Raw genomic sequence first — 24,067 nt, forward strand, 5'->3', positions numbered from 1 at the left:
AGTGTGGCCATACATCTCATTCTGTGGCCTGTTTTACTTAGTATGACGTGACCCTTCTGTATGGTGTTAAATATTCTTCCTTGAAATGATAATGTTGTTGTCGTTAGCTGCCATTGAGTTGGCCCCAACTCATGGCGACCCCGTGTGCAAAGGGGTCAGACTGTTGTGATCCTTAGGGTTATCATTGGCTGAGTTTTGTGAATAAGTGGCCAGACCTTTCTTCCCAGTTCGTCTTAGCCTAGAAACTGCTGAAACCTGTTCAGCATGATAACAACACACCAGCCTCTACTGACAGAAGGTGGAAGCTGCGCATGAGGTCCATTGGCTGGGAATACAGCCCAGATCTCCTGCATGAAGGGTGAGAATTCTACCCCCGACCCACCCTGAATTGAAGTGATTATGCTGGCTGTCTCACGTGCCCATGAGTGGCTGCACCATCCTCATGTAACTGTCCCCTTCTGCTGATAGTTCTCGTTTCTCACAGTAGACCTTTGTCTTAAGGGACTGGACATCTGGATGAGGTACAGGCAGGGAAACACCAGATCAAAGTTATGGATTGTATGAAGGTTTTTAAAATACATTTCCAGATGGCTTTCCAGAACTGGTCAAACCAGGCTTCCAACATCAGTACAAATGGTGCCACAAACTATTTCTTAGAGACCAGATTTATTTGGGAGAATAAGGCTCCCATTTAAACAAAGCAAAGCAAAGCAAAGCAAAGGACACTTTACAGAAGGGTCACAGATAGAAGTGCACTTTCAGATGTTTCCACTGATGCTGAAAAAGACGGGCGGAGTCCAGGTTTGGGGGCTGGGTCCTCATCAGGAGCTGCCCAACAGAGGTGGGTGTTGGGTTTCTCTACTCAAGGGGCCTGTCAGGTGGCTGCCACATCCCCAGGAACAAGCTGCAGCTCCTGTGCTCTGGAAATCCCTCCCTCCCCAGTCCACAGCCGACCCCTCCTCCAATCCCAGCTCAGTTCCCCATGGGCCTGTCCTGGGCCTCCCTCAGTAACGCGGCTTTAACTGAGCACTTTCCATGCCCATTCCTGATTGCCTCTGTGATACGTGCACTAGAGCAAAGTTAAAACCTCAGCTGCCATCCAGTTGGCTGCGACTCATGGTGACCCCATGTGTGTCAGAGTAGAGCCATGCTCTACAAGGTTTGCAATGGCTGTGATTTAGGGAAGTAGATCTCCAGGGCTTTCTTCTGTGGTGCCTGTTGGGTGCACCTGAACCTTCAACCATTCAGTTAACAGTTGAGTGCATTCAATGTTTGCACCACCTAGGGACTCCTAGAACAAAGTTACTTCTGTTTAAAGCAGGGTGCCTTGGGTCCCCTGGGGACAGCATGCTCTGGGATTCAGTGTGCTGCCCACAATGGGGTGTGTGTGTGTGTGTGTGTGAGGTGCACAGTTGCTATTTGGACAGACTGACTGGAACTTGTCCGAAGGGTTTACCTGGCGTGATGGCTAAAAGCACAGGCTTCCAGCTGGGGAGCTAGTGCCACCCTCGTGTGCCGGGAGCTTGACCCTTGCTGTGCTGATGTGTGTGCCTGCCCCCCCGCCCCGGACCTAGGACCTCATTCTGTGGCCTGAACCTCCCTTTTCTTCTTCTGCAGGTGGATGCCACAGCACCTGCAAGCCTGTGAGCAGTGGTCCCACTATTGCTATTGCCGCCGCGGCTGCTGCCACCATGGTTTCTGTGGACTCTGAGGGACTCTGGGGCCTGTCCCCCACCAACATCCAGCCGTGCCACTTTCTGACCTTGGCCCCCATCAAAATACCCCTGCGGAGCGTCCCCTTCTCAGGTGAGTGCACAGAGCTGTCTCACAATGCCTAGTGCTGCTTCCGGCATCTGCAGGTCTGGGAGCCAGGTGGGCCTCAGGCAGGCCAGTGGAACGCTGGCCCTGGCTCATTCCTGGTGGGTGTTCAAGCCCACTCCACAGGGGACGTCTGTTCTTCCTCAAACTACACACCTGTGCCGCTGCCCCACTGAGCCAGGCCTTGTTACATCAGCCACCATGTTCTGCTGTCCAGCCGACTAGCATTTCCGTTTGCAGAAATGAGACCTCCCAGTATTGATTCTTGGGGGGCGGGGGCTGCATGTCGCCACTGGTGTGGGGACATGCAGAGGTGTGTCATCTTCTTACATGGAGCATGGTGGAGAGCCAGGGCCACGCACTGGGGAATAGTGTGGCATCTCAGTTAATGACACTCCAGAAAGGAGACACTGAGGCCCCACATGGCTCAGGAAAAGCCTCGCCTTCTTGCCTACTGCACACAGGGGAGGGTCCACCCTCCATGGGGCTTCCGCCTGGCTGAGTACCTGGGCTTGAGTGGACACAGCCTGTGTGAGCTCATACACGAGATGGGCAAGCCCACTGTCTGGAAATTTCCTGGGGCAGGGGCAGTGCTGGGGGCTCTCTGGTAAGATGAGAAGTGCCGAGACGTGACAATGGGTGGCTCAGGGGAAAGAGGCCCTACCTGTATGTGCACTCAGCCTGTCCATGTGTCTGTAGCCTGTCTATGTGTCTGTCTGTTAACTCTGCTTGCACACCAGTGGCCAAGCCTCCTCTCTACACAGGAGTTCATGTCGTGAAAGCATGTGGAGATTCTTTCTTAAAAAGGGGCGCTGGCAGCATCGCATTGGGATGGCATAGGATAAGTGCCCAATTTTTTCTTTTTTTAACAGTTTAATGTGATTTTTATTTCAGCTTTTAAATTTTGTGGGGTTTTTTTGAAATTATTTTTTGGTGGGAAGAGGAGAGAGGGAAAGTGGCAATTTCCATATAGTTCATATCAGCCCTGGGCCAAGCCTAAAAAAAAAAAAAATAAAAATGCCACTTTGCACGATCAGATAACCCTCTGTGTCCACAGTGAGGATTTGTTTAGGGTTAGGCAGCTGACTAATGACAACTCCCCTTGAAACCTTTTCAGGCCACAGTAGTCTCTCATTTTTTGTAGTCAAAACCCTGGAGATCTTAGCTCAATGCTTGATGTGCTTAAGTAGATTCACAGCATGTTTTTTAAGAACATCTAAGTCATGGCAAATTTTGGCCCTCTTTTTCTGCCCAGCCCTGTGGGAAAGCAGGGTGGCCTTTCCTCTGGGTGAGAATGTCCATACAGATGTCTTTGTGTGTGTGTGTGTGTGCTTTAGGTGAAAGTTTACAGCTAAAGTTAATTTCTCAAACAATTTATACACACATTATTATGTGACCCTAGTTGCTGTCCCTGTAACATAACAGCACAGTCTTCCTTTCCACAGAGGATTTCCTGTGTTCATTCAGCCAGCTCCTGTCCTTTCTGCGTTCACATCTCACCTCCAGAGGGGAGCTCCTCATTAGTCTTGTGTATCTACTTGAACTAAGAAGCACACTCTTCACAAGTATCATTTTATGTCTTATAGTCCAGTCTATTCTTTGTCTGAACAGAGAGTCTGGGGGCCGTGTCTTTTGGGGTTTCTCCAGTCTCAGCAGGACCATTAAGTCTGGTGTTTTTAGCTAGAATTTGAGTTCTGCGCTCCGCTTTTCTACCGGTCCATCAGGGATTCTCTGTTGTGTTCCGTCAGGACGGTTATTGGTGGTAGCCAGGCACCATCTATTCTTCTGGTCTCAGACTGATGGAATCTTTGGTTTATGTGACCTTTTCTGTCTCTTTGGCTAATATTTTCCTTGTGTCTTTGGTGTTCTTCATTCTCCTTTGCTCCAGGTGGGTTAGGACCAATTGATGCATCTTATATGGCTGTTCCCTAGCTTTTAAGACCCCAGACACCACTCTCCAAAGTGGGATGCAGAACATTTTTTTAATAAACTTTGTTATGCCAATTGACCTAGATGTCCCCTGAAACCATGGTCCCAGACCCTTGCTTCTACTACACTGTCCCTTGAAGTGTTTCATTCTGTTTAGGAAACCTCTTAGCTTTTGGTTTACTGCGGTGGTGTTGACTTCCTGTGTATTGTGTGCTGTCCTTCCCTTCATCTAAGATAATTCTTGTCTACTATCTAGGTAGTGAATTCCTCTCTCCCTCCATCCCCACCCTCGTAACTGTCAAATAATTTTTTTTCTATGTTTAAACCTTTTCTTGAATTTTTATAATAGTGGTCTCATACAATATTTGTCCTTTTGCAGCTGACTAATTTCACTTGGCATGATGCCTTCCAGATTTATCCATGTTATGAAATGCTTTGAGGATTCAGCGTTGTTCTTTATCATTGGGTAGTATTCCATTGTGTGAACATACCACTATTTATCCATTCATCCATTGATGGGCACCTAGGTTGTTTCCATCTTTTTGCTATTGTAAACAGTGCTGCAATGAACCTGGGTGTGCATATATTTATTCTCGTGATAGCTGTTATTTCTCTAGGATATGTTCCAAGGAGTGGGATTGCTGGGTCATATGGAACCTTTATTTCTAGCTTTTTAAGGAAGCGACAAATTGATTTTTAAAGTGGTTGTACCATTTTAAATTCCTACCAGCAATGTATAAGTGTTCCAGTCTCTCCACAACCTTTCCAGCATTTATTATTTTGTGTTTTTTGGATTGATGCCAGCCTTGTTGGGGTGAGATGGTATCTCAATGTTTTTTGATTTGCATTTCTCTAATGGCTAATAATCGTAAGCGTTTCCTCGTGTATCTGTTAGCCACCTGAATGTATTCTTTGGTGAAGTGCCTGTTCATATTCTTTGCCCACTTTTTAATTGGGTTATTTGTCATTTTGCAGTTGAGGTTTTGCAGTATCTTGTAGATTTTAGAGATTAGACCCTAATTGGCTATGTCATAGCCAAAATTTTTTCCCCCAGTTTAGAGGCTGTCTTTTTTCTTTTTTAAATGTAATTTTTACTGTGCTTTAAGTGAAAGTTTACAAATCAAGTCAGGCTCTCACACAAAAACCTATATACACCTTGCTACACATTCCCAATTACTCTCCCCCTAATAAGACAGCCTGATCTCTCCCCTCTCCCTCCACTTTCTCTTTTTGTGTCCATTTTGCAAGCTTCTAACCCCCTCCACCCTCTCATCTCCCCTCCAGGCAGGAGATGCCAACATAGTCTCAAGTGTCCCCCTGATCCAAGAAGCTCACTCCTCACCAGCATCCCTCTCCAACCCATTGTCCAGTCCAATCCATGTCTGAAGAGTTGGCTTCGGGAATGGTTCCTGTCCTGGGCCAACAGAAGGTCTGGGGGCCATGACCACCAGGGTCCTTCTAGTCTCAGTCAGACCATTAAGTCTGGTCTTTTTTTGAGAATTTGGGGTCTGCATCCCACTGCTCTCCTGCTCCCTCAGGGATTCTCTGTTGTGTTTCCTGACAGGGCAGTCATTGGTTGTAGCCGGGCACCATCTAGTTCTTCTGGTCTCAGGATGATGTAGTCTCTGGTTCATGTGGCCCTTTCTGTCTCTTGGACTCATAATTACCTTGTGTCCTTGGTGTTCTTCATTCTCCTTTGATCCAGGTAGGTTGAGACCAATTGATGCATCTTAGATGGCTGCTTGCTGGCGTTGAAGACCCCAGACACCACTCTTCTAAGTGGGATGCAGGATGTTTTCTCAATAGATTTTATTAAGCCAATTGACTTAGATGTCCCCTGCAACCACGGTCCCCAGACCCCTGCCCCTGCCATGCTGGCCTTCGAAGCATTCAGTTTCTTCAGGAGACTTCTTTGCTTTTGGTTTAGTCTAATTGTGCTGACCTCCCCTGTATTGTGTGCTGTCTTTCCCTTCACCTAAAGTAGTTCTTATCTATTATATAATTAGTGAATGCCCCTCTCCCACCCCGTCCCCCTCCCCCCTCTCATAACCACAAAAGAATGTTTTCTTCAGTTTAAACTATTTCTCATGTTCTTATAATAGTGGTCTTATACAATATTTGTCCTTTTGCAACTGACTAATTTCACTCAGCGTGATGCCTTCCAGGTTCCTCCATGTTATGAAATGTTTCACAGATTCCTCATTGTTCTTTATCAATGTGTAGTATTCCATTGTGTGAATATTCCATAATTTATGTATCCGTTCATCTGTCGATGGGCATCTTGGTTGCTTCCATCTTTTTGCTGTTGTAAACAGTGCTGCAGTAAACATGGGTGTGCATATATCTGTTCATGTAAAGGCTCTTATTTCTCTAGGATATATTCCAAGGAGTGGGATTGCTGGATCGCATGGTAGTTCTATTTCTAGCTTTTTAAGGAAGCGCCAAATCGATTTCCAAAGTGGTTGTACCATTTTACAATCCCACCAGCAGTGTAGAAGTGTTCGAATCCCTCCACAGCCTCCTCTCCAACATTTATTATTTTGTGTTTTTAGGATTAATGCCAGCCTTGTTGGAGTGAGATGAAACCTCATTGTAGTTTTGATCTGCATTTCTCTAATGGCTAATGATAGTGAACATTTCCTCATGTATCTGTTAGCTACCTGAATGTCTTCTTTAGTGAAGTGTCTATTCATATCTTTGGCCCATTTTTTAATTGGGTTATTTGTCTTTTTGCAGTTGAGTTTTTGCAGTATCATATAGATTTTAGAGATCAGGCGCTGATCAGAAATGTCATAGCTAAAAACTTTTTCTCAGTCTGTAGGTAGTCTTTTTACTCTTTTGGTGAAGTCTTTGGATGAGCATAGGTGTTTGATTTTTAGGAGCTCCCAGTTATCTAGTTTTTCTTCTGCATTCTTAATAATGTTTTGTATACTCTTTATGCCATGTATTAGGGCTCCTAATGTTGCCCCTGTTTTTTCTTCCATGATCTTTATCGTTTTAGATTTTATATTTAGGTCTTTGATCCATTTTGCGTTAGCTTTTGTGCATGGAGTGATATATGGGTCTTGTTTCATTTTTTTGCAGATGGATATCCAGTTATACCAGCACGATTTATTAAAAAGACTGTCTTTTCCCCCATTTAACTGTTTTGGGGCTTTTGTCAAATATCAACTGCTCATATGTGGATGGATTTATGTCTGGATTCTCAATTCTGTTCCATTGGCCCATGTAACTGTTGTTGTACCAGTACCAGGCTGTTTTGACTACTGTGGCGGTATAATAGGTTCTAAAATCAGGTAAAGCAAGGCCTACCACTATGTTGTTCTTTTTCAATAATGCCTTATTTATCCGGGGCCTCTTTCCCTTCCGCAAAAAATTGGTGATTTGTTTCTCCAGCTCATTAAAGGCTATCTTTGGGATTTGGATTGGAATTGCATTAAATGTATAGATCGCTTTTGGTAGAATAGATGTTTTTATAATCTTAAGTCTTCCTATCCAGGAGCGAGGTATGTTCTTCCACTTACGTAAGTCTCTTTTGGTTTCTTGCAGAAGTGTACTGTAGTTTTTTACATCTCTGGTAAGATTTATATATAAGTATTTTATCTTTTTAGGGTTACTGTAAATGGCATTGATTTGGTGATTTCCTCTTGGATGTTCTTTTTGTTGGTGTAGAGGAATCCAACTGATTTTTGTATGTTTGTCTTGTATCCCGATACTCTGCTGAACTCTTCTATTAGTTTCAGTAGTTTTCTGGAGGATTCCTTCGCGTTTTCTGTGTACAAGATCATGTCATCTGCAAGTAGTGATACTTTTACTTCTTCCTTGCCAATCTGGATGCCCTTTATTTCTTTATCTAGCCTAATTGCTCTGGCTAGAACTTCCAGCACAATGTTGAATAAGAGTGGTGATAAAGTGCATCCTTTGTCTGGTTCCCGATCTCAGTGGGAATGTTTTCAGGCTCTCTACATTTAAGGTGATGTTGGCTGTTGGCTTTGGATAAATGCCCTTCATTATGCTGAGGAATTTTCCTTCTATTCCTCTTTTGCTGAGAGTTTTTATCATGAATGGGTGTTGAACTTTGTCCAATGCCTTTTCTGCATCAATTGATAAAATCATGTGATTCTTGTCTTTTGTTTTATTTATGTGGTAGATAACGTTAATTGTTTCTCTAATGTTGAACCATCCCTGCATACCTTGTATGAATCCTACTTGGTCATGGTGAATTATTTTTTTGATATGTTGTTGAATTCTATTGGCTAGAATTTTATTGAGGATTTTTGCATCTTCATGCATGAGGGTATAGGTCTATAATTTTCTTTTTTTGTGGTGTCTTTACCTGGTTTTGGTATCAGGGATATGGTGGCTTCACAGAATGAGTTTGGTAGTATTCCGTCCTTTTCTACGCTCTGAAATGCCTTTAGTAGTACTGGTGTTAACTCTTTGAAAGTTTGGTAGAACTCTTCAGTGAAGCCCTCCGGACCAGGGCTTTTTTTTTGTTGGGAGTTTTTTGAATACCTTTTCAATCTCTTCTTTTGTTATAGGTCTATTTAGTTGCTCTACTCTGTTTGTGTTAGTTTAGGTAGGTAGTGTGTTTCTAGGAATTCATCCATTTCTTCTAGGTTTTCAAATTTGTTTGAGTATAGTTTTTCATAGTAATCTGATATGATTCTTTTAATTTCCGTTGGGTCTGTTGTAACATCATCCATCTCATTTCTTATTTGGGTTATTTGCTTCCTCTCCTGTTTTTCTTTTGTCAGTTTGGCCAGTGCTTTATCAATTTTGCTGAGTTTTTCAAAAAACCAGCTTTTGGTCTTGTTAATTCTTTCAATTGTTTTTCTGTTTTCTATTTCATTTAGTTCGGCTCTAATTTTTATTTTTTGCTTTCTTCTGGTGCCTGTGGGTTTCTTTCGTTGCTCTCTTTCTATTTGTTCAAGTTTTTGGGATAACTCTTTGATTTTGGCCCTTTCTTCTTTTTGGATGTGTGCATTTATTGATATAAATTGGCCTCCGAGCACCGCTTTTGCTGTGTCCCAAAGGTTCTGATAGGAAGTGTTTTCATTCTCATTGGATTCTCTGAATTTCTTAATTCCATCCTTAATGTCTTCTATAATCTCGTCTTTTTTGAGCATGGTATTGTTCAGTTTCCAAGTCTTTGATTTCTTTTCTGTGCTTTTCCTGTTATTGATTTCCACTTTTATGGCCTTATGGTCAGAGAAGATGCTTTGTAATATTTCAGTGTTTTGGATTCTGCTAAGGCTTGCGTTATGACCTAATATGTGGTCTATTCTAGAGAATGTTCCGTGTGCACTAGAAAAGAAAGTATACTTGGTTGTTGTTGGGTGGAGTGTTCTGTACATGTCTACTAGGGCAAGCTGGTTGATTGTGGCATTTAGATCTTCCGTGTCTTTATTCGGCTTCTTTCTGGATGTCCTGTCCTTCACCGAAAGTGGTGTGTTGAAGTCTCCTACTATTATTGTGGAGCTGTCTATGTCACTTTTCAATGCTGATGGAGTTTGTTTTATGTATCTTGCAGCCCTGTCATTGGGTGCATAAATATTTAATATGGTCATATCTTCTTGGTGTATTATCCCTTTAATCATTATATAGTGTCCTTCCTTAGCCTTTATGATGGATTTCACTTCAAAGTCTATTTTGTCAGAAATTAATATTGCCACTCCTGCTCTATTTTGATTGTTGTTTGCTAGATATATTTTTTTCCATCCTTTGAGTTTTAGTTTGTTTGTGTCTCTAAGTCTAAGGTGTGTCTCTTGTAGGCAGCATATAGAGGGATCTTGTTTTTTAATCCATTCTGCCACTCTCTGTCTCTTTATTGGTGCATTTAGTCCACTTACATTCAGGGGGATTATGGATAGGTATGAATTTAATGCTATCATTTTGATATCTTTTTTTGTGTGTTGACAGTTTCTTTTTCCCACTTGATTTTATGTGCTGAGTAGATTTTCTTTATATATTGTTTTTTCCTCATATTTGTTGTTGTTGATTTTGTTTCTGCTGAGTCTGTATTTTTCCCTTGAATTTTATTTTGATGGGTAGGATAGTTTGTCTCCTTTGTGGTTACCTTATTACTTAACCCTATTTTTCTAAATTTAAAACTAACTTTTATTTCTTTTTACCGCCGTATCTTCCTCTCCATATGGAAGGTGTATGATTACATTTCCTAGTCTCTCTTTATTATTTCAATGTTGTCTTCTTTTCTATAACAACACTGCCGTTACCCTGTGTTGGGTTTTTTTTTTTTTTTTTTAATCTTGCTTTGTTTTTTTGGATTTCCCTGTCTGGGTTGACTTCTGGTTGCTCTGCCCAGTGTTCTAGTCTTGGGCCAATACCTGATATTATTGATTTTCTAACCAAAGAACTCCCTTTAGTATTTCTTGTACCTTTAGTTTGGTTTTTACGAATTCCCTCAACTTGTGTTCATCTGGAAATATCTTAATTTTACCTTCATATTTAAGAGACAGTTTTGCTGGATATATGATTTTTGGCAGGCAATTTTTTTCCTTCAGTTTTTTAAATATGTCATCCCATTGCCTTCTTGCCAGGATGGTTTCTGCCAAGTAGTCCGAGCTTATTCTTATTGGATCTCCTTTGTAGGTGACTTTTCGTTTATCCCTTGCTGCTCTTATAATTCTCTTTTTATCTTTGGTTTTGGCAAGCTTGATTATAATATGTCTTGGTGACTTTCTTTTAACATCTACCTTATGGCAGTTCGATGAGCATGTTGGATAGATATCTTCTCATCTTTCACAATATCAGGGAAGTTTTCTGCCAACAAATCTTCAAAAATTTTCTCTGTATTTTCTGTTATCCCTCCCTGTTCTGGTACTCCAATCACTTACAGGTTATTTCTCTGATAGAGTCCCACATGATTCTTAAGGTGTCTTCATTTTTTTTTAATTCTTTTATCTGATTTTTCTTCAATTAGTGCCAAGTGATTTATCTTTGAGTTCAGAAATTCTAGCTTCTACTTGCTCAATTCTGCTCCTCTGACTTTCTATTGAGTTATCTAATTCTGTAATTTTATTGTTAATCTTCTGAATTTCTGATTGCTTTATGCCTATGGATTTTTCCAGCTTATTAAACTTTTCATTATGTTCCTGAGTAATCTTTCTAATTTCTTCAGTTGCTTTATCTGTGTGTTCCTTGGCTTGTTCTGCGTGTTGCCTCATTTCCTTCCTGATGTCTTGAAGGGTTCTGTATATTAAACTTTTATATTCTGCATCTGGTAATTCCAGGAATGCACTTTCCTCTAGAAGATTCCTGGATTTTTCATTTTGAGAGCCTGTTGAGGTGATCATGGTCTGTTTCTTTATTTTACTTGATATTGACTGTTGTCTCTGAGCCACCTAGAAGTTATTGTATTAGTTTATGCTTGCTTACTGTGTCGTAGCTGCTTGCTTTGTTTTGTTTTGGTATACCCCTATGGGTTGCTTGAGTGAGCTAGCTTGATTATTTTCACCTTTGGAGCTCTGGTGTCCTGTCCTCAGCTGGCTAGAGCTGTTATCAGGTATATCAGTCTAGGAGTCCATTCAGTTTTCTTGTATGAATTCAGCTCGGGTGTCCAGGTAGCTGATATCAAGTGTGTGGTACAGGCTCTGTCCTACAGTCTTAGAGGGGCAGGGGTGATTGGCGTATATACCCATATCTGTCACGCTCTGAACAAGGCAGGGGGCTGAGAACTGACCCCCAAATATCTCTGAGGAAAACGCATCTCTCTTCCTAGAGCGTGCTGGTGGGTGGGTTCTGCAGAGGTACTGTGGGCACCCAAAATTTTTGGTTGTGAGGACTGGGAGGTACCAGTTATCTTTGGATACCTGTCGTGGGTGGCTGAGTGACCTGAGTGGAGCTACCAGTCTTTAGGTCTCTGATGTGGGTAGGTTAGGACCTTGTTTAATAGGCAAACAACGTGAAACGTCAAACACCCACCTCTGCACCGCACAGCTGAAATGGTTGGATTTTGCCAACAAGGGCCTATTCTCCCAAAATAGGCCCACACAGGTCTATGCAGAAGGAAAAGGTGCTCAAGGTGCACGGACGGTTTTTGTCTGGACAGGAGTCGTTTCTGTCCTGAGCTACCCTGGTTAATGGAGCTAGCAAATTGTCTTTTCCCCCCAGTTGCAAATTTTTTCCTTCCCCGAGGCTGGGAGGATGGCTCTAGGTGCTCACCAGAGTCTGTCTCAGGCCCAGGGATTCAGCTGCTGAAGCCGACTTGGAGGTGGGGGGTGGGCGTGGTAAAAGATATGCAATTACTTTGCTTTTGCCTAGAGCGAACCTTTTTTATCAGGTTCCAGAGGTTTGAGTGGGCTGCGTGGGTAGCTGCTTCTCCCTGAGGAAACTGCGGCTAAACGGTAGTACCAGCCGGCCACCACCACCACCGCAGCCACTCTGGGAATGGTGCCTGAGGGCTCCCCGCGATTCAGGTCCAGTTACTCCTCTCCACTTCTGAACGGCCTCTTCCTCCCCCTGCCCCTCAGTTCATTGTCTAAGCTTGCCTTTGATGCTCCGTGCTCCCAGCTTATCACAAATATATTCATTTCACTTCTTTTTTTTGGTCATTGTTGTAAAGAGTGCTCAACGGAAGCCTGTCTATTCTGCCATCTTGGCTCCGCCTCTCTGTAGGCTATCTTTTTATTCTTTTTGTGAAGTCTTTTGATGAGCGTGAATGTTTGACTCTTAGGAGCTCCCAGTTATCTAGTGTCATGGATTGAATTATGTCCCCCCAAAGATATATGTGTCAATTTTTCTGGGCCATCATTCCCAGTACTGTGTGGTTGTCGTCCATTTTGTGATTGTAATTTTATATTTTAAAGAGGATTAGGGTGGGATTTTAACACCCTTACTGATGTCACATCCTAGATCCAATGTAAGGGGAGTTTCCCTGGGGTGTGGCCTGCACACCTTTTATCTTACAAGAGATGAAAGGAAAGGGAAGCAAGCAGAGAGTTGGGGACCTCGCACTACCAAGAAAGCAGTTCCAGGAGCAGAGCATGTCCTTTGAACCCCAGGTCCCTGTGCAGAGAAGCTCCTAGTCTGGGGGAAAATTGATGAGAAGGCCGACAGAAACAGAACGCCTTCCCCTGGAGCTGAAGCCCTGAATTTGGACTTCTAGCCTACTAGACTGTGAGAAAATAAATTTCTCTTTATTAGAGTCATCCACCTGTGGTACTTCTTTTACAGCAGCACTAGATGACCAAGACATCTTGTTTCTCTTTTGGTGTTGATACATTGTTAATAATGTTTCGTATTCTGTTTATGCCTTATATTTGGTGTTTATACATTGTTAATAATATTTTATATTCTGTTTATGCCATATATTAGGGCTCCTAGCATTGTCCCTATTTTTTCTTCCATGATCTTTACTCTTTTTGATTTTATGTTTAGGCCTTTAATCCATTTTGAGTTAGTTTTTGTGCATAGTGCGAGATATGGGTCTTGTTTCATTTTTTTGCAGATGGATATCCAGTTATGCCAGCACCATTTGTTTAAGAGACCGTCTTTTCCCCATTTAATGGACTTTGGGCCTTTGTCAAATATCAGCTGCTCATAGGTGGATGAATTTACATCTGAATTCTCAGTTCTGTTCCATTGGTCTATGTATCTGTTGTTGTATCAGTACCAGGCTGTTTTGACTACTGTGGAGGTATAATAGGTTCTAAAATCAGGTAGTGTGAGGCCTCCCACTTTGTTCTTCTTTTTTAGTAATGCTTTACTTATTCGGGGTCTCTTCCCTTTCCATATGAAGTTGGTCATTTGTTTCTCCATCTCATTCAAAAAATGCCATTGGAATTTGGGATCGGGATTGCATTGTGTCTGTAGATTGCTTTGGATAGAATTGGCATTTTCACAATTCTGAGTCTTCCTATCCATAAACAAGGTATGTTTTTCCATTTATGTAGGTCTCTTTTGGTTTCTTGCAGTAGTGGCTTTTAGTTTTCTTTATATAGGTCTTTATGTCTGTGGTTAGATTTATTCCTAAGCATTTTATCTTCTTGGGGGCTATTATAAATTGTATTGATTTGGTGATTTCCTCTTTTAAGTTCTTTCTGTTGGTGTAGAGGAATCTAACTGATTTTTGTATGTTTATCTTGTATCCTGATACTTTGCTGAAATCTTCTATTATTTCCAGTAGTTTTCTCGTGGATTCTTTGGGGCTTTCTGTGTGTAAGATCGTATCATCTGCAAATAGGGATACTTTTACTTCTTCTTTACCAATTTGAATGCCCTTTATCCAGCCTGATTGCTCTGGCTAGGGCCTCCATAAGTGCCCAGTTCTTGAAAGCCATTTTCTTATTTTACTCTTTGCTTTTCATGGGGTGTGATAAAACTTGAATGGGAATTCTGTGGAACGAAGTATTGATATCACTAATTGTTAGAATACCAGTGACAATAGGAAACACAACACTGGTTTAATTATATATATATATATGTACACACACATACACTACATATGTGCACATACCTCATACAGTATCTACATACTATATAGAAATACTAGAAAGTAATTAAACATCTAAGTTAATACTATACACATATACATGTGGTATAGTATATGTACTCTTAACCACTATGCTACTAAGGCTCCCATATGTGTACAGTATGTATGAAACCAAAAAAACCAAACCCATTGTGGTCAAGTCAATTCTGACTCATAGTATGTATTGCATACATATATATAGTATACATATAGTGTGTGTAATATATGTGTATATAATATACATATAGTGTATGTGTATATAGTAATATAGTATTGTAATATATGTAGTATGTATAGTGTATATATATAGTGTGTGTGTATATATACAGTATTTATAGGCCAAAAAAAAAAAAAAAAAAAACTCGTTGCTGTCCAGTTGATTCCAACTCGTAACGACCCTATAGGACAGAGTAGTCTGCTCCGTAGGGTTTTCAAGGAGCACCTGGTGGATTCAAACTGCCAGTGTTTTTGTTAGCAGCCATAGCTCTTAACCACTACGCCACCAGGGTTTCCATAGTATGTACAGTACATGTATATAGCATATGCATAGCAGATACAAGGTTGCTATGAGTTGGAATTGACTCAATGGCAATGCATTTGGTTTGGTTTGGTTTTTAGTAGGTATGGTGCCCTGGTGGTGCAGTGGTGAAGAGTTATAGCTGCTAAGCAGCTACTCCTTGGAATCCACTCGACAGCAATGGGTTTTGAATAGTAGGTATACTATATATATATATATATATATAATATATATATATAATATATATACAATATATATACATACCGGTTCATGGTAGGAAGATAAATAAATTAGTTTCCATACTTTCCCATTTTGGGCTGTTTTTGGGTTATTATCTTTGCTCATGGTAAATCTCACGTGGTCTTCCCCAATTTTAGACCTTTGGCTTTTTGTATTTCTCTATTGGCATGGTGAATTAGTTGGTCAGCACCACACTGTATTTTCAGTAACAAAATCTGGTTTCTATTTCTCCATGTCAGTGAGCATGTATTTAGAGTGAGAAGGGGAAATAAAAAGAAAAGACGTCAATAATCTCTTGTGTGGAACATAGTTTATAACTGTGTCAATATTTTGGTTAAAGAACATCAGTCTGTCGACATTTATTAAGGATGACTTACTATTTTCTGAGAAAATTAGTCTTTAGAAAGAGCCCAAAACTGTGTACCCTAGGGGTGATCTCCCTTCCTTAGTCTCTTACATGATTTATACAATGACGTGGTGACTGGGCATCTTTCCATGTTTGCATTTTATAAGGTTCTATAACCCAGTTTGCCATAATGTGCACTCAGTTAGAAAAGACAAGCATCAACATTGTCTGTTTTGTCGATAACTGCTTGAGCGCCTGTCAGAAAGATGGAAGTGGCGTTCCAAAGAATCTTCCAGAATTGTCCTCATGGCATTGGTATCGATCTGATCTGTCTGGATACCCTGCCCTGGAGGTGAGGTGCAGGTCACAGTGGGAACACGGTGTGGGGCTGGTTGTGGACCCGGACACAGCCCGTGGGTGGTGCTGAGCTATCCGAGGCTGCAGTGGTGAGTGTGGCTCTGCCCAAGGACAGGACCAGCCAGTGGGTTCCTAGGGCTGTGTGACCACTTAGCCGTGTGATCTCGGCTATCCACTCTTGAGTGAGGCCTGCTGTGCGCATAATGGAACCTTTATGACATTGTCCTTGGGCACTTTTTTGAAAGCCAAGAGTTGAGAGAGGTTGAGGGGTAGATAGCTTCACCTATCATGGTTGTTCCAGGCTGTTTCATTTATTTTTAAGCTACAGTCAGTCTCCCCAAAGAATCAGGGAGATTGGAGCGCTGTTGTGATGCAGTCTCAATGGAGGCCCCCCTGCCCTTAGGGTCCCTGACAACCTTCAGCAGGGTGTGCTGAGCACAGGCAGGAAACGGGCAGAATACTGGGCCCAGGGCTGGGGCAGGGGGAGCAGAGGAGTTGGACTATGATCAACAGCAAAACAGACTTTATAGACTAAGAAAAACACAGCTCTCTGATTTTATAAAAGCATTTATCTGTAAATGAATAATCCCACTTTTATCCAGAAGATAACAATTCCCATTTTAGATAAATGAGCCAGGCTATTTTCTTCACACCCTCGGCTTGGTAGAATAAGTTAGATAAGCTGAGAAGCCTCACTTGGCTTGTTCTTGTTAGCTGCCATAGTGGGCCCACAATTCATGTTGACCTCATGCACAATGGAAAGAAACACTTCCCAGTCCAGCGCCACCCCCATGATCAGTTGTAGACTGAAATATTACGATGCACAGGCCTTTCATTGGCTGATTTTCAGAAGTAGATAGCCAGGCCTTTCTCCCTAGTATTCTTAGTCTGGAAGCTCCACTGAAACCTTGCAGCATCATAGCAACACACGAGCTTCCACTGATAGACGGGTGGTGGCTGCACATGAGGTGAATTGGCCGGGAATCGAACCTTGGTCTCCTGCATGGAAGGCAAGAGTTCTACCACTGAACCACGTACCTCCTTGGTTAGTGGTTATCACCTGGGGGTGATTTTGTGCCCCAGGGGACACGTGACAAAGTCTAAAGACATTTTGGTTGTCATAACTGAGGGAGGGGGCGCTGCCCCTGGCATTTAGTGGGTAGAGGCCAGGGATGCAGCAAAACATCCCACAATGCACAGGACACACGTGATAAAGACTGATCCGACTCAAACGTTAGCACTGCCTTCATGGAGAAACTTTGGTTTAGATGGCTAGAACTCTGTCTACTAGCCATGAAAGCCTATACTGGTGCATGGATAAGCTTACTTGAGGGTTGTCCTTAAGTATCAACAGATATGTTCCGACTCATGGTGACTCTATGTACATCAGAACGAAACACTGCCCGGTCCTGTGCCACCCTCACAATTGTTGCTGTGCTTGAGTTCATTGTTGCAGCCACTGGGTCAGTTCATCTCGTTGAGGGTTTTCCTCTCTCTCACTGACCCTCTACTTTACCAAGCACGATGTCCTTCTCCAGGGACTGGTCCCTCCTGATAAGTCCAAAATATGTGAGTTGAAGTCTTGCCATCCTTACCTATAAGGAGTATTCTGGCTGTACTTCTTCCAAGACAGATTTGTTTGTCCTTTTGGCAGTCCATGGTTTATTCAATGTTCTTCGCCAACACCATAACTGAAAGGTGTGAATTCTCCTTCAGTCTTCCTTATTCACTGTCCAGCTTTGGCATGCATATAAGGTGATTGACAATGACTTCCAAAAACACAGACCTGTCTTATGCCCTGAAGGAAACAGGCTCAACGTTGGAAATAAGTGATTTAGAGTTGCATGTAATGTTTAAAGCACCTCATGACTGGTTCCCAATTCAGCAGTAAACTAGAGTTTCTCTTCCAGATTGTTCTTGGCACACACAGCAAAGTTAGTACTTCTAATTCCCTGACATAGGACCCTGCACATGCCTGGACTATCATCCTGGCCTCGTGCTGACATTTGTTTACATGTCTGTCCCCTTCTGTCATAGTTTCCCACATGTGGGTGGCTTTAGAGGACAGACACTTATTTTCTCACAGTTTAGGAGGCTAGAAGACCGAATCAGGGCACTGGCTCCAGGGGAAGTCTCTGGGGAAATCCTTGTCTCGGCTTCTCTAGCTCTGGCGTTCTTCAGTTGCTTGATGATCTACACATGACATCTGTCCTCACCTGTTTGTTCTTCTTGTCTCTGTGGCTATGCTGCTCCTTAAGCCTCAGAAGTGATGAGGTTTAGGACACACCTTGCACTGATACAACCTCATTAACAAAGCAAAGAAAACCCTGTTATGTTAGGAGGTAATGGTTTGATGACAGAGAGCCCTGGTGGCACAGTGGTTAAGTGCTCGGCTGCTAAGCGAAAGATCTGCAGTTCAAACCTACCAGCTGCTCTGTGGGAGAAAGATGTAGCAGTCTGCTTCCATAAAGATTACAGCCTTGGAAACTCTATGGGGCAGTTCTGCTCTGTCCTATAGGGTTGCTATGAGTCAGAATTGACTCGACGGCAGTGGGTTTGGTTTGGGTTAAATGACTACCCTTTTCTAGCAGGATAAGGCAAGTTTACATGGCTATAGGGCAGTTTCTGGTAGGCTTTTTATGGTTAGTATTTGGTTTATTGGATAAGAAAAACCTTAAAATCAAAATAACATGTGTCTTAATGATTTTCCTCTTCAGCAATACCAAACCCCGCCAAGCAATCCATTTGCCCTCACGGACTGTTCTCCATATTGTCCAGCCATGGGCTGGATACAGTCTATTCTATTCATTTACATAATTTCTAGTTTTTTTTTTTTTTTTTTTTTTTTTACGCATTTGCTCCTCAGTCAGAGGGTGGTGCAGAGAGAAGGGTGAAGCCAGGAGAATGTTTACTTGGAAATACTGTGGCTGGGTCAGGTAGGTAGCACTCTCTTCTTCACTTAAATGTGGGCTTTTGAAGGCTGGAAAAGAGCAACTGAAGAAAGGTGAACAGAGGTGGAGGCTTCTCTTATTCATCTTCTCCCCACAGTTTTCAACTAAACACAATTTGCCTCACTCCCAACTCTTCCCTGGAGCCTACACCTTTGGGTGAAAGAAGGAACACATTCAGAAGGTAAAAGGTATCTCATACCGTATTTACTTCCTTTTAGTTTTTGAGAAGAACATGAATTTTATCAAGGGAGAATAAAAACGTGTAGAAGGATTTGTCCAAGAGAATAGAATTGGCTTCCTGGCATTACCCTGTACTGAGTCACCCTGACCTCAGCCACTCAACGAGGATTCTGCTCAAACCGTATGCCTGGAATGCAAGAAGGGGGCCTGCATTCACGAGGATAATCATACAACTCCAGTGTATGTCCCTATTAGATGAAACAAATGTAGTGATTCTTCTTTTAAGAATTATGGTATTTATTTTTAAACCTGCACTCACTGTTTCTTAAGCATTCAAGTGAAGAAGGTAAAATAGGAGTTAGTAGTTCTGTTCTCTAGTAGAGTAAATTACCATCGAATACAAATATTAAAAAGCACCATCTGCCTTGGAAACCATTTACCACCTGTTCTTCTGCTTCCAGGACTATTTAATGGCTTAAATTTCACATTTTGTCCTGCCACAGAACAGCTGGGAAGTGACTCGTTTTTTTCTTTCAGTAACTTACCTACCAAGCTACATCCGGTCATCAGCCTCTGAGGCGGATTCTGCCTGGCAGCCTTTCATGTGGCCGTGGGCTGAGGCCATTCAAAGGGCTCCTGCGACAACAGGCGACCAGCCATGTGGGGAGGGAGGCTTATCCCTCACCCCCCCTTTTTTTTTTCAAATCCAGGAATCGTTTCCTCCTCCACTATAATCAAAATTGTCACAATACATATTAACATTTGAGATTTTCAGGCATAAAAATACTGTAACAACGCAATTACCCGGCCTGAGACTCGGCTGGCTTCCTGAGACAGATGTATTATTTCTGATGGAGGGATGGCACTGCTTTCGGTAGGAACATTGTTGGATTAAGAAAAAGAAAGAAAGAAAAAAAAACTGGTGTGTATTTTATTATCCATGTAAGCAAGCTCATGTTAAGAGTGCAAGCTACCATGGTCAGCTGGCATTATCACATTTAGGCATGTGAGGTGCAGAATTTTCTGTCTGCATGTGAGGCAATTAAAAATACCATGGCTTGGGTCAAGTGTACCATAGTCCTCAAACTGACATCTTTGCTTTTGAATTAACACTTTAAAGCGATCTTCTGCAGCAGATTTGCCCAATGCAATGCATCCTTTGATTTCTTGCCTACTGCTTCCGTGGGCGTTGATTGTGGATCCACGTAAAATGAATTCCTTGACAACTTCAATATTTTCTTCATTTATCATTATGTTCCTTATTGGTCCAGTTGTGAGGATTTTTGTTTTCTTTATGTTGAGGTGTAATCCATACTGAAGGGTGCAGTCTTTGGTCTTCATCAGTAAATGTATTCAAGTCCTCTTTATTTTCAGCAAGCAAGGTTGTGTATCTGTATATCACAGGTTATTAATGAGTCTTCCTCCAATCCTGATGCCTCATTCTTCTTCATATAGTCCAGCTTCTTGGATTATTTGCTCAGCATACAGATTGAATAAGTAGGGTGGAAGGATACAGCCCTGACACATGCCCTTCCTGATTTCAAACCGCATGATATTCCCATGTTCCATTTGAATGACTGCCTCTTGGTCTATGTACAGGTTCCACATGAATGCAAGTAAGTGTTCTGGAATTCCCATTCTTTACAATGTTTTCCATAATTTGTTATGATCCACACAGTGGAAGGCCTTTGCATAGTCAATAAAACACAGGTAAACATCTTTCTGATATTCTCTGCTTTCAGTCAAGATCCATCTGACATCAGCAATGATATCCGTTGTTCCATGTCCTGTTCTGAATCAGTGAAGTTTACAGCCAAGAAAGCCCTGTGGGAAGTTCTACTCTGTCACATGGGTTCTCCATGAGTGGGAATCGGTAGACGGCAATGACTTTATTTTGGTTTAGCCCCCCTGAGAACCACACCTCCTGACTCCCCCAGAGGTAATAGCTTGTCTTAACATATGCCAGTCATGCCTTTGCTATTTTCTGAACTGTGCTTACCATGTATATGTTCTCTGTACACAATGTATTGCATATTTTTTTGAATTTCATATAAACGTCATCATACTTCATGCATTTGTCTGTAATTGAGTTTTTGCTTAAACCAGTGTGTGTTTTAAAAGCCTTTCCAGGGGGTGCCCCTAGTTGTAGTGCCATCATGTTTGCTTTTGCACAGTGTCCATTGCACAAACCGACAGGATGCACTATCCATTCCAAGGTCGCTGGACATCTGTGGTGTGTCCTGAAGTGTCGGCACAGTTGTCCACTCCTTCCTTCTGGAAGCACTTTCCTCTCATGGCTCACTGAGACCACACTGCTGGTATTCTTCCTGGCAGCTCTCTACATCAGGTCATGGATGACTGTGGTGGGTCCTGGCTTGCCTGGCCTTCCTCTCTCTCCAGTGTTGGGGTGCTCTTATCCCAGATAATAGCTAATCCCAAGTCTATCTTCAGCCTCCACCTCTCCCTGAGCACTGTCTAGGTGGATAGGTCTAATTTCTCACTTGACACCTATACTTTCTAATGGATCTATCAAACCTCATTTTTTTTTTTAAAAGGCAGTATTGATTTCTGGACCCATGGTCCTAGTCAGAAAAGCAAAACAAACAAAACAAAACTTGTTTCTCCTGAGTCTCTTAAATAAACCTGTTTCCCCCCATAACCACTCATTCGAGTCGATTCAGACTCATAGCTACCCTATAGGACGGAGTAGAACTGCCCCATAGGGTTTCCAAGGCTGATGAGTTCAAACCATGGACCTTTTGGTTAGCAGCCAAGTGCTTAACCACTGTGCCACCAGCGCTCCTTGTTTCCCCTCAAAGTACTCCCCAATTTACTATTGAACCCCAAAGTACCTCTTTGTTTGGGACAAACACCTATGAGTGAATCTTGATTCCTCCGTTTACTTATTACTTTACTTCCAATCCATCAGCAAGTCCTGCTGTGTCCACTTTTAATGCACACCCAAGTCCATGGGCTCTTTCCTCCTTTCCACCATGGAGTCCACAGGCTCCTCCCTGTCCTCGATCATGAAGACCACAGGTTCCTCCTTGTCCTCCACCACTGAGTCCATAGGCTCCTACCTCTCCTCCATCCTGGAGTCTAGAGGCTCCTCATTTCCCTCCATCATGGAGTCCTCTGGCTTCTTCCCTTCCTCCATCATGAAGTCCTCTGCTTCCTCCTGCTCCACCATTGAGTCCACACTGGCAGAATGGTTGGACTGGGGCAGCTGCACATGATTTCTTTGCCCCACTCCACCCTATAGAAGTCCTTCTCCACGTGGAATCCAGAGTTCACGTCTCAAAAACATATGTCAGACCAAGCCTTCCACTGCTTAAAGCCCACCTCCACTGCATGATTATCTCCCACTGAGCTAAGAACAAACTCCAGACTTCTCCCCAGAGCAGCAGACCCTCCCACCCTCCCTTGGTGGCCCCCTTTGATGCTGCCTCCACTTCCTGCTTCACCCTCCCAGCTCAGTCTCCACCTTCCCAGTGTGCCTCAGCTATACTGGTGTGCTGTTAGTTCCTCCAACACATCAAGCCCATGTCTGCCACAGAGCCTTTGCACTGTCCACTTCCTCTGCCCTGATGTTCTTTGCCCAGCATTGCACAAAACTGGTTCTTCCTCCATCATTTGGGAAGTGATTCCTTCCTCCCATTCTAAAGTGCTCGCTGGTGCTTTGTCACATGGTTATTCACTTCTAAGCATTTATTATTGTCTGGAATATCTTTTGTTTTTACTTATTTTGACTTACTTTCTTTCCACTCGCTGTGATGTTAACTCCATCAGGGCAAGAGTCTTCCATGTCTTATTCATCCCTCACCAAATCTCTAGTGCCAAGAACATGCTGGGGGGCAAAATCTTCTCATTAACTATTTGCCGAGTGGATGATAACCAGCCAGACATTACTGCGCTGTACTTAGTGCTTGGACTTCTGGGAGAGTCTCATCAGTGATATTGGGGGACTGGTCAGCTGAATCAGAACCTCTTTAGTATTCTTTTTCTGTGTTCTCTACAAGATAGTGAAGAGATTACAGACCTGCTCAGGGTATGTTAATCCTACACCTCTTCCCAGTCCTAATGAACAACCAAGGTCACTGAATGGGAAAATTGCTTACAAGCCAAAAGTTTTTGTCAACAGTGGGAGGCTACCAGGGAACCTGGATCCATACATTGCTCACCCCTCAACATTGATTAGAATCCCTAATCAGGAAGCCTAAGTAGGGAATGAGGCTATTTTGAAAGCACTTCACAGATACGGTCACCTCCCAGTTTCCTTATTATAAGATTTGCGTTTCCTGGAATCCAAAACTTTCAAGCTGGAAGGGGACCTCCCCACCAATCCTATTATTTAAAGCTGTGAAATAGAGCACAAGGCAGGTAAAAGACTGAGTTACCTGAATCCTATAGCTAGGGAAGGGCAGAACAAGGACCAGAGCTCAGCTCTCCTTTCTCAAGGCCCTTGAGTTTTCTCTCACATGTACCGCCATCAATCCTTGTCAGCCATCACACTCAATGATAGAGCCATGACGCTAAAACCAATAGCCCGATGACAGGGACATAGCCAGGCTGCCAGTGCTGAAGGATGTTGAATAAATTTAGCTCTGCCAGCCAGGTGGGGCCCTGGATACAAGACTGTAAAAGGCTGGGCGCCTGCTGCCCTGGGGACTTAAATGAAGAAGCTGTGAGCAGGCCCTGGCCATGGAGCTGCTCTCACGCACTCCATTGCATATCGTGCCATCCTGTGTGAGCATCCTCAGCAGGGGCCACTTTTAGACTAGATGCTGGAAGGACTATGAGAAAAGTAGGCTGATCTGAAGATAGAGGAAAGGGGAAAGAGCCATACATTGCTGTTTTAAAGAAAAACACTATCCAAGGTGACTCTGTCACCGTGCTACATCACTTTGGTATGGCCACAAGCCACAGAATTGTCTTGACACACTCGCTGAGACAAGAGCAGCTGATTCCTTCCTAGGCTAAGCCATTTCATTGCATGCGTGGAGAACGACACTGTTGGAAATAGTACCTGTGGCCCTTGGCCATTAGAGGCAGCCAGCAGTGAGGCTAGAGTAAAGAAAGGGGTAGCCTGGCTGTGCACTTGCTGGGAACAGGTGACTCAGTGGCTCCCAATGAAGAGACTTTGGGCTCAGCTGCTTTGGTTTCTAAGGCTCAAACAGGCTCCTTTTTGTATATAAATAAGGTCAATGCTAATATGGGAGAAGTATGCATATTTAGGA

The 24,067-nt window shown here is 42.8% G+C and overlaps 1 protein-coding gene across 1 annotated transcript in view; it reads left to right on the plus strand.

Annotated features, from left to right (window-relative positions):
• TCERG1L (transcription elongation regulator 1 like) overlaps positions 1 to 24,067 on the plus strand; it is a 246,313-nt gene that overhangs the window by 55,295 nt on the left and 166,951 nt on the right. Inside the window, exon 4 of the mRNA XM_064269162.1 lies at positions 1,618 to 1,806. Within this exon, the coding sequence (XP_064125232.1) occupies positions 1,618 to 1,806 (189 nt within the window). The remainder of the gene's footprint in view (positions 1 to 1,617; positions 1,807 to 24,067) is intronic.

The sequence above is a fragment of the Loxodonta africana genome, chromosome 16, assembly GCF_030014295.1.
Source record: "Loxodonta africana isolate mLoxAfr1 chromosome 16, mLoxAfr1.hap2, whole genome shotgun sequence".
NCBI classification, from domain to species: Eukaryota; Metazoa; Chordata; class Mammalia; order Proboscidea; family Elephantidae; genus Loxodonta; species Loxodonta africana.